A 12,468-nucleotide genomic window follows, 5' to 3' on the forward strand; every position below is an offset into this window, starting at 1 on the left:
ACCCAAAGATGGGGGGGGGGTGTCAGGAAAGGTTTAGGGGTGTCCCTGAGGCCCCCCCCCCCCCCAAACTGCTCCTTATTGGGGGGGGGCAGCCCCCCCATTTTTTGTCACCCTCTCCCCTCTTTGTGCCCCCCCCCTCCTGCCCCCCCCAAATTACCCCTCTTTCTGCCCCCCCCAAATCCTGCCCCCCCCAAAAAATTACCCTTCTTGGGGACCCCCCCCCAAAATTACCCCTCTTTCTGTCCCCCCAATTCCTGCCCCCCCCCCCAATTACCCCTCTTTCTGCCCCCCCAAATTACTCTTCTTGGGGACCCCCCCCCAATTACCCCTCTTTCTGCCCCCCCCAAATTACCTTTCTTGGGGATCCCCCCAAATTACCCCTCTTTCTGCCCCCCCAAATCCTGCCCACCCCCCCAAATTACCCTTCCTGGGGACCCCCCCCAGCCTGCCCCCCCCAATTACCCCTCTTTTTGCCCCCCCCCCCCATTCTGCCCCCCCTTTTTGCCCCCCCCCCCCCATTCTGCCCCCCCTTTTTGCCCCCCAATAAATCTCACTCCCAGACAACGAATACTCTTTATTACCCCCCCTTTTTTTTTGGGGTACTCCTCCACTTTTTACCCCCCCACACCCCTTTCCCCCCTTATTACCCCCCTCCATTTTCATACCCCCCCATTATTTTAGGGTCACCCCCTTTTTCCCCTCCCTCCCCCCATTTTTTTGGGGGGGATCCCCAAAACACACTTTGAGAGGGAATCCCCCTTTAGGGGGGGGGAATTTCTCCCATTTTTGCCCCCCCCCGCACCCCATTTTTAGGGACCCCCCCCATTTTGGGACCCCGCCCTTTAGATATTTGGGGGGACCCCCCCATTTTTTGGGGGGACCCCCCCTTATTTCTTGGGTTCGTACTGGATGAGGCGCATGATGGTATCGTTCTTCATGACTCCATCGATGAACTCCCCCTCCGCGATCTTATCTGGGGGGGCACAAAAAAAGGGGTGCAGTGAGGGGGGGGACCCCAAAACTGGATTGAGGTTTTGGGGTTCAGGTTTTGGGGCGCAGATTTGGGGGTTCATGTTTGAGGGTGCAGATTTTGAGCTGTAGATTTTGGCGTTCAGGTTTTGAGGTTCGGGTTTTGGGGTTTGGGTTTTGAGGTTTGGGTTTTGGGGTTCAGGTTTCGAGGTTTGGGTTTTGGGGTTCACGTTTTGGGGTGCAGATTTGGGGGTTCATGTTTGAGGATGCAGATTTTGAGCTGCAGATTTTGGCATTCAGGTTTTGGGGTTCGGGTTTTGAGGTTCAGGTTTTGGGGTTCGGGTTTGGGGGTTCAGCTTTTGGGGTGCAGATTTTGGGGGTTCATGTTTGAGGGTGCAGATTTTGAGCTGTAGATTTTGGCGTTCAGGTTCTGAGGTTCAGGTTTTGGGGTTCGAGTTTTGAGGTTCGGGTTTTGGGGTGCGGGTTTTGGGGTTCACGTTTTGGGGTGCAGATTTGGGGGTTCAGGTTTGAGGATGCAGATTTTGAGCTGTAGATTTTGGCGTTCAGGTTTTGAGGTTTGGGTTTTGGGGTTCGAGTTTTGAGGTTCAGGTTTTGAGGTTCAGGTTTTGGGGTGCGGGTTTTGGGGGTTCAGCTTTTGGGGTGCAGATTTGGGGGTTCAGGTTTTGGGGTTCAGGTTTTGGGGTGCAGATTTGGGGGTTCATGTTTGAGGATGCAGATTTTGACGTTCAGGTTTTGGGGTTCGGGTTTTGGGGTTCAGGTTTCGGGGTTCAGGTTTTGGGGTTCAGGTTTTGGGGTGCAGATTTGGGGGTTCATGTTTGAGGATGCAGATTTTGAGCTGCAGATTTTGACATTCGGGTTTTGAGGTTTGGGTTTTGAGGTTCAGGTTTTGGGGTTCGGGTTTTGAGGTTCGGGTTTCGGGGTTCGGGTTTTGGGGTTCGGGTTTCGGGGTGCGGGTTTTGGGGTACCGTTGTCCCCCTTCTTGAAGTACGCCCAGAGTTTGTCGGCCCGTTTTTGGGGGCTGTTCTCGTCCTCCGGCAGCTGCCGCTGCTCCTCGGGGGGAATCATCCGGAAAATGGCCTGGAAAGGGGGGGGGGGGTGTTAGGATTAGGGGGGGACCCATAGGGGACACCCCCAAATCCATAGGGACCCCTCTTTGGACCCACAGAGAACCCCCAGATTCACAGGGACCCCCCCCCCCCAAACGAATCCATAAGGAGCCCATAAGGACCCTCAGAGCCTATAGGGACCCCCAAACCCCAGAGGAACCCCCAAACCCCAGAGGGACCCCCCAAACCCCATAGGGACCCCCAAACCCTATAGGAACCTCATAGGGACCCCCCCAAACCCCATAGGGAACCCCCAAACCCCAGAGGGAACCCCCAAACCCTATAGGAACCCCATAGGGACCCCATAGGACCCCCAAACCCCAGAGGGAACCCCAAACGCCAGAGGGAACCCCCAAACCCCATAGGAACCCCAGAGGGGCCCCATAGGACCCCCAAACCCCAGAGGGACCCCCAAACGCCAGAGGGAACCCCCAAACCCCATAGGAACCCCATAGGGACCCCATAGGACCCCCAAACCCCAGAGGGAACCCCAAACGCCAGAGGGAACCCCCAAACCCCATAGGAACCCCAGAGGGACCCCATAGGACCCCCAAACCCCAGAGGGACCCCCAAACGCCAGAGGGAACCCCCAAACCCCATAGGAACCCCATAGGAACCCCATAGGACCTCCAAACCCCATAGGAACCCCCAAACCCCAGAGGGACCCCCAAACCCTACAGGAACCCCATGACCCCCAAACCCCAGAGGGAACCCCAAACCCTATAGGGACCCCATAGGGACCCCATAGGAACCCCAAACCCCAGAGGGACCCCATAGGACTTCCAAACCCCATAGGAACCCCCAAACCCCAGAGGGACCCCCAAACCCTACAGGAACCCCATAGGACCCCCAAACCCCAGAGGGACCCCATAGGACCCCCAAACCCCAGAGGGACCCCCAAACCCCAGAGGGAACCCCAAACCCCAGAGGGAACCCCCAAACCCCATAGGAACCCCATAGGGACCCCATAGGAACCCCAAACCCCAGAGGGACTCCCAAACCCCAGAGGAACCCCATAGGACCCCCAAACCCCATAGGGACCCCCAAATTCACAGGGAACCCATAGGGACCCCAAATCCAGAGGGAACCCCCATAGGGACCCTATAGGAACCCCAAATCCACAGAGATCCTACAGGGACCCCCAAACCCCATAGGGAACCCCAGAGCCTATAGGGAGCCCCAAATCCAAAGGGAACCCCATAAGGACCCCATAGGAACCCCAAATCCACAGGGATCCTATAGGGACCCCCATAACCCCATAGGGACCCCGAAATTCGCAGGGACCCCATAGGGACCCCAAACCCCATAGGGACCCCCAAATCTGTAGGAACCCCATAGGGACCCCCAAACCTCATAGGGACCCCCGAATTCACAGGGAACCCCATAGGAACCCCAAATCCAAAGGGATCCTATAGGGACCCCCAAACCCCATAGAGACCCCCAGATCCACAGGGGCCCCCATAGGGACCCCCAAATTCACAGGGAACCCCATAGGGACCCCATAGGACCCCCAAATCCCATAAGAGACCCCCCCCAGCCCTATAGGGACCCCCATAACCGCCCTTTCAGCCCTATAGGGACCCCCCCAGCCCTATAGGGACCCCCATAACCGCCCTTTCAGCCCTATAGGGACCCCCCCAGCCCTATAGGGACCCCCATATCAGCCCTTTCAGCCCTATAGGGACCCCCCCAGCCCTATAGGGACCCCCATAACCGCCCTTTCAGCCCTATAGGGACCCCCCAGCCCTATAGGGACCCCCATAACCGCCCTTTCAGCCCTATAGAGACCCCCATAACCGCCCTTTCAGCCCTAAAGGGACACCCCCAGCCCTATAGGGACCCCCATAACCGCCCTTTCAGCCCTATAGAGACCCCCCCCAGCCCTATAGGGACCCCCATAACCGCCCTTTCAGCCCTATAGGGACCCCCCCAGCCCTATAGGGACCCCCATAACCGCCCTTTCAGCCCTATAGAGACCCCCCCAGCCCTATAGGGACCCCCATAACCGCCCTTTCAGCCCTATAGGGACCCCCCAGCCCTATAGGGACCCCCATAACCGCCCGTTCAGCCCTATAGGGACCCCCTCAGCCCTATAGGGACCCCCATATCAGCCCTTTCAGCCCTATAGGGACCCCCCCAGCCCTATAGGGACCCCCATAACCGCCCTTTCAGCCCTATAGGGACCCCCCCAGCCCTATAGGGACCCCCATAACCGCCCTTTCAGCCCTATAGGGACCCCCCCAGCCCTATAGGGACCCCCATAACCGCCCTTTCAGCCCTATAGGGACCCCCCCAGCCCTATAGGGACCCCCATAACCGCCCTTTCAGCCCTATAGGGACCCCCCCAGCCCTATAGGGACCCCCATATCAGCCCTTTCAGCCCTATAGGGACCCCCCCAGCCCTATAGGGACCCCCATATCAGCCCTTTCAGTCCTATAGAGACCCCCCCAGCCCTATAGGGACCCCCATAACCGCCCTTTCAGCCCTATAGGGACCCCCATAACCGCCCTTTCAGCCCTATAGGGACCCCCCAGCCCTATAGGGACCCCCATAACGGCCCTTTCAGCCCTATAGGGACCCCCCCAGCCCTATAGGGACCCCCATAACCGCCCTTTCAGCCCTATAGGGACCCCCCCAGCCCTATAGGGACCCCCATAACCGCCCGTTCAGCCCTATAGGGACCCCCTCAGCCCTATAGGGACCCCCATAACGGCCCTTTCAGCCCTATAGGGACCCCCCTATAGGCCCCCCCAAAGGCTTTATTTCCCCCCCCCCCCAAAGCAGCTTAACCCCCCCCCCCCCCCGGGGCTTTTTCCATCCGGGATTAAGGTCAGGATTTAATTAGTTTAATTAGGGGGGGGGAGGGGCAAAGCCAATTAGTGCCTCAACCCCGGGGTGGGGACACAAACCTCACCCCAGAGATCTATGGGGCCGCTATGGGACCTTCTGCCCCATAGATCTATAGGGACCACTATGGGACCTTCTGCCCTATAGATCTATAGGGCCACTATGGGACCTTCTGCCCCATAGATCTATAGGGCCACTGTGGGACCTTCTGCCCCATAGATCTATAGGGCCGCTATGGGACCTTCTGCCCCATAGATCTATAGGGCCGCTATGGGACCTTCTGCCCTATAGATCTATGGGGCCACTATGGGACCTTCTGCCCTATAGATCTATGGGGCCACTATGGGACCTTCTGCCCCATGGATCTATGGGGTCACTATGGGACCTTCTGCCCCATAGATCTATAGGGACCACTATGGGACCTTCTGCCCCATAGATCTATGGGGCCACTATGGGACCTTCTGCCCTATAGATCTATAGGGCCGCTATGGGACCTTCTGCCCTATAGATCTATGGGGCCACTATGGGACCTTCTGCCCTATGGATCTATGGGGCCACTATGGGACCTTCTGCCCCATAGATCTATAGGGCTGCTATGGGACCTTCTGCCCTATGGATCTATGGGGCCACTATGGGACCTTCTGCCCTATAGATCTATGGGGCCACTATGGGACCTTCTGCCCTATGGATCTATGGGGCCACTATGGGACCTTCTGCCCTATAGATCTATGGGGCCACTATGGGACCTTCTGCCCCATAGATCTATAGGGCCACTATGGGACCTTCTGCCCTATGGATCTATGGGGCCACTATGGGACCTTCTGCCCTATAGATCTATGGGGCCACTATGGGACCTTCTGCCCCATGGATCTATGGGGTCACTATGGGACCTTCTGCCCCATAGATCTATAGGGCCGCTATGGGACCTTCTGCCCCATAGATCTATGGGGCCACTATGGGACCTTCTGCCCCATGGATCTATGGGGCCACTATGGGACCTTCTGCCCTATAGATCTATGGGGCCACTATGGGACCTTCTGCCCCATAGATCTATAGGGCCACTATGGGACCTTCTGCCCTATAGATCTATGGGGCCACTATGGGACCTTCTGCCCCATGGATCTATGGGGTCACTATGGGACCTTCTGCCCCATAGATCTATAGGGACCACTATGGGACCTTCTGCCCCATAGATCTATGGGGCCACTATGGGACCTTCTGCCCCATAGATCTATGGGGCCACTATGGGACCTTCTGCCCTATAGATCTATGGGGCCACTATGGGACCTTCTGCCCTATAGATCTATGGGGCCACTATGGGACCTTCTGCCCTATAGATCTATGGGGCCACTATGGGACCTTCTGCCCTATAGATCTATGGGGCCACTATGGGACCTTCTGCCCTATAGATCTATGGGGCCACTATGGGACCTTCTGCCCTATAGATCCCCATTGCCCCCTTCTTGCCCCCTATGGGTCCCCATCGGCTCTTCTCGCCCCACGGAACGTGTTTGCCCCACGGGACCTGTGGGACCTCCTCACCCCATGGACCCTTCTCACCCCATGGACCCTTCTCACCCCATGGACCCTTCTCACCCCATGGACCCTTCTCACCCCATAGATCCTTCTCACCCCATGGACCCTTCTCACCCCATGGATCCTTCTCACCCCATAGACCCTTCTCACCCCATGGAACCTCCTTTTCTTGTAGACCCTTCTCACCCCGTGGACCCTTCTCACCCCACGGACCCTTCTCGCCCCATGGACCCTTCTCATCTTGTAGACCCTTCTCACCCCATAGATCCATCTCACCCCATGGACCCTTCTCACCCCATAGACCCTTCTCACCCCATGGACCCTTCTCACCCCATAGACCCCTTCTCACCCCACGGACCCTTCTCACCCCATAGATCCATCTCACCCCATGGACCCTTCTCATCTTGTAGACCCTTCTCACCCCATAGATCCATCTCACCCCATGGACCCTTCTCACCCCACGGACCCTTCTCACCCCATAGAACTTTCTCACCCCATAGACCCTTCTCACCCCATGGATCCTTCTCACCCCATGGACCCTTCTCACCCCATGGACCCTTCTCACCCCATGGATCCTTCTCACCCCATGGATCCTTCTCACCCCATAGACCCTTCTCACCCCATGGATCCTTCTCACCCCATGGACCCTTCTCACCCCATGGACCCTTCTCACCCCATGGACCCTTCTCACCCCATGGAACCTTCTCACCCCATGGAATGTTCTCACCCCATGGAACCTCCTTTTCTTGTAGACCCTTCTCACCCCATGGAACCTTCTCACCCCATAGACCCTTCTCACCCCATGGACCCTTCTCACCCCATGGACCCTTCTCACCCCATAGACCCTTCTCACCCCATGGACCCTTCTCACCCCATAGATCCATCTCACCCCATGGACCCTTCTCACCCCATGGACCCTTCTCACCCCATAGAACCTTCTCACCCCATAGACCCTTCTCACCCCATGGACCCTTCTCACCCCATAGAACCTTCTCACCCCATAGACCCTTCTCACCCCATGGACCCTTCTCACCCCATGGATCCTTCTCACCCCATAGACCCTTCTCACCCCATGGACCCTTCTCACCCCATAGTTCCTTCTCACCCCATAGACCCTTCTCACCCCATAGACCCTTCTCACCCCATGGACCCTTCTCTCCCCATGGACCCTTCTCACCCCATGGATCCTTCTCACCCCATGGACCCTTCTCACCCCATAGACCCTTCTCACCCCATGGACCCTTCTCGCCCCATGGACCCTTCTCATCTTGTAGACCCTTCTCACCCCGTGGAATGTTCTCACCCCATGGAACCTCCTTTTCTTGTAGACCCTTCTCACCCCATAGACCCTTCTCATCTTGTAGACCCTTCTCACCCCATGGACCCTTCTCACCCCATAGACCCTTCTCATCCCATAGAACCTTCTCACCCCATAGAACCTTATCTCATGGAACCTTCTCATCTTGTAGAACTTCATCCCATGGACCCTTCTCACCCCATGGACCCTTCTCACCCCATAGACCCCTTCTCACCCCACGGACCCTTCTCATCTTGTAGACCCTTCTCACCCCATGGACCCTTCTCACCCCATAGAACCTTATCTCATGGACCCTTCTCACCCCATAGACCCTTCTCACCCCATAGACCCTTCTCATCTTGTAGACCCTTCTCACCCCATGGACCCCTCTCACCCCACGGACCCCTTCTCACCCCACGGACCCTTCTCCCCTTCCCCACCCCAACTCACCGTAATGATCTCCAGGACCTCGTTCTTGCTGACCTCACCGTTGCGGTCGACATCGAAGAGGGAGAAGGCCCACTCGAGCTTGAGGTGGGTCTTCCCCGAGGAGGTGAGGTGGAGGGCGATGATGTACTCCCGGAAGTCGAGCGTTCCGTCGTCGTTGGTGTCGAAGCTGCGGAAGACGTGACGGGCGTAGCCTTTGGGGTCCGAGTTGGGGAAGAAGGTGCTGTAGATCTTCTCGAACTCCGCTTGGCTGATGCGTCCATCCGGGCATTGGCGTTGGAAGCTCTCGTACCAACGGCACAGCTCCTCCTCCGTGTACCGCGTGTTGGCCTTCAGCTCTTCCAGAACCTCTTTGGAGAGCGCTCCGCTCCGCGCGTTCCCCATGGCGACCCCCCCTTTGCCCCACCGGTGGTGATGAAGATGGTGGTGGTGATGGTGGTGATGGTGGACACCAACCCAACGTAGCTCTATGTCTTATGGACCCCCCCCCAGTGACGCCAGGAGAGGATCCGCTTCTTATAGGGGTGGGAGGATGATGATGAGCTCCTGGGGATGAAGGTGATCTCGGCTTAACGAGGCACGTGGGGAAAGACGGGGGGCGGCGGGGGGGGGGGGGACAGGGGCACCCCCACCTCCACCATGGGGTTGGGATCCCATAGGATCATCAGCAACAACCTTGAGACCCCCCCCATGACACCCCGAAAAGGTTGGGATGGAGATGGACCCCCATATGATGATCCTCACAACCCCATGGTGACCCCAAACCCCCCCCCAAGGGCTGGGATGGAGAAGGGACCCCCATATGATGATCCCCCAACCTTGAGGCACCCCCAAAGAACCCCCCATGACACCCCCAAAGGCTGAGATGGAGATGGACCCCCATATGATGATCCCCACAACCTTGAGGCCCCCCCATGACACCCCCAAAAGGCTGGGATGGAGATGGGACCCCCATATGATGATCCTCACAACCCATGGTGACCCTCAAACTCCCCCCCGACACCCCCAAATCCCCCCTCCAAGGGCTGGGGTGGAGATGGAACCCCCATATGATGATCCCCCCAACCCATGGTGACCCCAAACCCCCTCTGACACCCCCAAATCCCCCCCTCCAAGGGCTGGGATGGAGATGGGACCCCCATATGATGATCCTCACAACCCATGGTGACCCCCAAACCCCTCATGACACCCCCAAACACCCTTCCCAAAGGCTGGGATGGAGATGGACCCCCATATGATGATCCTCACAACCCCATGGTGACCCCAAACCCCCCCCCAAGGGCTGGGATGGAGAAGGGACCCCCATATGATGATCCCCCAACCTTGAGGCACCCCCAAAGAACCCCCCATGACACCCCCAAAGGCTGAGATGGAGATGGACCCCCCATATGATGATCCCCCCAACCTTGAGGCCCCCCCCCATGACACCCCCAAAGGTTGGGATGGAGATGGACCTCCATATGATGATCCTCACAACCCCATGGTGACCCCAAAGTCCCCCCCATGACACCCCCAAAGGCTGGGATGGAGATGGACCTCCATATGATGACCCCCACCAACCCCATGGTGACCCCAAACCCCCCATGAGACCCCCAAAGGCTGAGATGGAGATGGACCCCCATATGATGATCCCCACCAACCCATGGTGACCCCAAAGACCCCCCCCCCTATGACACCCCCAAAAGGCTGGGATGGAGATGGGATCCCCCAAAGACCCCCCCACCCCATGGTGACCCCAAAGATGCCCCCATGACACCCCCAAAAGGCTGAGATGGAGATGGGACCCCCATATGATGATCCCCCCAACCCATGGTGACCCCAAACCCCCCATGACACCCCCAAAAGGCTGAGATGGAGATGGAACCCCATATGATGATCCCCACCACCCATGGTGACCCCAAAGACCCCCCCGACACCCCCAAACCCCCCCCACCAAGGGCTGGGATGGAGATGGAACCCCCATATGATGATCCCCACCACCCATGGTGACCCCAAAGATGCCCCCATGACACCCCCAAAAGGCTGAGATGGAGATGGAACCCCCATATGATGACCCCCACAACCCATGGTGACCCCAAAGACCCCCCCATGACACCCCAAAAGGCTGAGATGGAGATGGGACATCCATATGATGATCCCCACCAACCCATGGTGACCCCAAAGACCCCCCCCATGATACCCCCAAACCCCCCCCCCCAAGGGCTGGGATGGAGATGGGACCCCATATGATGACCTCCCCCAACCCATGGTGACCCCAAAGACCCCCCCCATGACACCCCCAAAAGGCTGAGATGGAGATAGGACCCCCATATGATGATCCCCACAACCCATGGTGACCCCAAAGACCCCCCCGACACCCCCAAATCCCCCCTCCAAGGGCTGGGATGGAGATGGGACCCCCATATGATGACCCCCCCCCTCCATCTTGACGCCCCCCCAAATACCCCCCACCCCATGGTGACCCCAAGAACCCCCCCCGACACCCCCAAACACCCCTCCCAAGGCTGGGATGGAGTTGGGACCCCCATATGATGACCCCCCAACCCATGGTGACCCCCAAATCCCCCCCCCCCAAGAGCTGGGATGGAGATGGGACCCCCATATGATGATCCCCACCAACCCATGGTGACCCCCAAACCCCCCATGACACCCCCAAACACCCTTCCCAAAGGCTGGGATGGAGATGGACCCCCATATGATGATCCCCCCAACCTTGAGGCCCCCCCAAAGAACCCCCCATGACACCCCCAAAGGCTGGGATGGAGATGGGACCCCCATATGATGATCCCCACCACCCATGGTGACCCCAAAACCCCCCCATGATACCCCCAAACCCCCCCCACCAAGGGCTGGGATGGAGATGGGACCCCCATATGATGACCCCCACAACCCATGGTGACCCCAAAGACCCCCCCATGACACCCCCAAAAGGCTGGGATGGAGATGGGACATCCATATGATGATCCCCACCAACCCATGGTGACCCCAAAGACCCCCCCGACACCCCCAAATCCCCCCTCCAAGGGCTGGGATGGAGTTGGGACCCCCATATGATGACCCCCCCCCCCCATCTTGACGCCCCCCAAATACCCCCCACCCCATGGTGACCCCAAGAACCCCCCCCGACACCCCCAAACACCCCTCCCAAGGCTGGGATGGAGTTGGGACCCCCATATGATGATCCCCACCAACCCATGGTGACCCCAAACTCCCCCCCCAAGGGCTGGGATGGAGATGGGATCCCCATATGATGACCCCCACCAACCATGGTGACCCCAAAACCCCCCATGACACCCCCAAATCCCCCCCCTCAAGGGCTGAGATGGAACCCCCATATGATGATCCCCCCAACCTTGAGGTCCCCCCAAAGAACCCCCCATGACACCCCCAAAAGGCTGAGATGGAGATGGGACCCCCATATGATGATCCCCACAACCCATGGTGACCCCCAAATTCCCCCCCGACACCCCCAAATCCCCCCCCTCAAGGGCTGGGATGGAGATGGAACCCCCATATGATGATCCCCACCACCCATGGTGACCCCAAAGATGCCCCCATGACACCCCCAAAAGGCTGAGATGGAGATGGGACCCCCATATGATGATCCCCCCAACCCATGGTGACCCCTAAAACCCCCCCTGACACCCCCAAAATCCCCCCCCGAAGGACTGGGATGGAGATGGGACCCCCATATGATGACCCCCCCCACCTTGAGGCCCCCCCCAAGACCCCCCCCATGACACCCCCAAAACCCCTCCCCCAACATACTCCCCCCCCCCCCAACCCCTATGGCCCCTCCCCTCGGGTGGAAGCAGATGGTGTTGGGGGTGTGGAGGGGGAAGAGCCCATTAAAGCGCATTAACATCGAGGTTAATTAATCACGAGGGGGGGGGGAAGGATATTTCCACTCCCCCCCCTCAAATCCCCCATTGGGAGCAAAGCCAAAGCCGTTGGGCCGATGAGAACTACAACTCCCATAGTGCTCCGCGCGCGCTCCCCCGTCTGGCGCAGCGCCCGGAGGGCCGCGAGGCATCATGGGAGAGCGAGTCCGGAAGTGGGAGGGCTCTAAAGGAAGGGAGGGGAATAAAAGGGGGTGGAAAGGGGGGGGAATAAAAGGGGGAATATGGGGGGGCAAAAGGGGGAATATGGGGGTAAAAGGAGCTGTAAGGGGGGCAGGAGAGGGAGCAAAGGGGGTGCAATGGGGGGAAAAGGGGGGGCAGGGGGCAAAAGGCAGAAGAAGGGGG

At 58.5% G+C, this 12,468-nt stretch overlaps 1 protein-coding gene across 1 annotated transcript; it reads right to left on the bottom strand.

Annotated features, from left to right (window-relative positions):
* Positions 1-814: 814 nt before the first annotated feature.
* Positions 815-8,726, bottom strand: RCVRN (recoverin). The gene is made up of 3 exons (XM_054052396.1): positions 8,228-8,726; positions 1,956-2,067; positions 815-973 (listed from the first exon to the last, which is right to left on the bottom strand). Exons 1-3 carry the CDS (start codon positions 8,606-8,608, stop codon positions 888-890), a joined length of 579 nt encoding a protein of 192 aa, XP_053908371.1. The 5' UTR covers positions 8,609-8,726; the 3' UTR covers positions 815-887.
* Positions 8,727-12,468: the final 3,742 nt, after the last annotated feature.

The sequence above is a fragment of the Cuculus canorus genome, chromosome 33 (genome assembly GCF_017976375.1).
Source record: "Cuculus canorus isolate bCucCan1 chromosome 33, bCucCan1.pri, whole genome shotgun sequence".
Taxonomy (NCBI): Eukaryota; Metazoa; Chordata; class Aves; order Cuculiformes; family Cuculidae; genus Cuculus; species Cuculus canorus.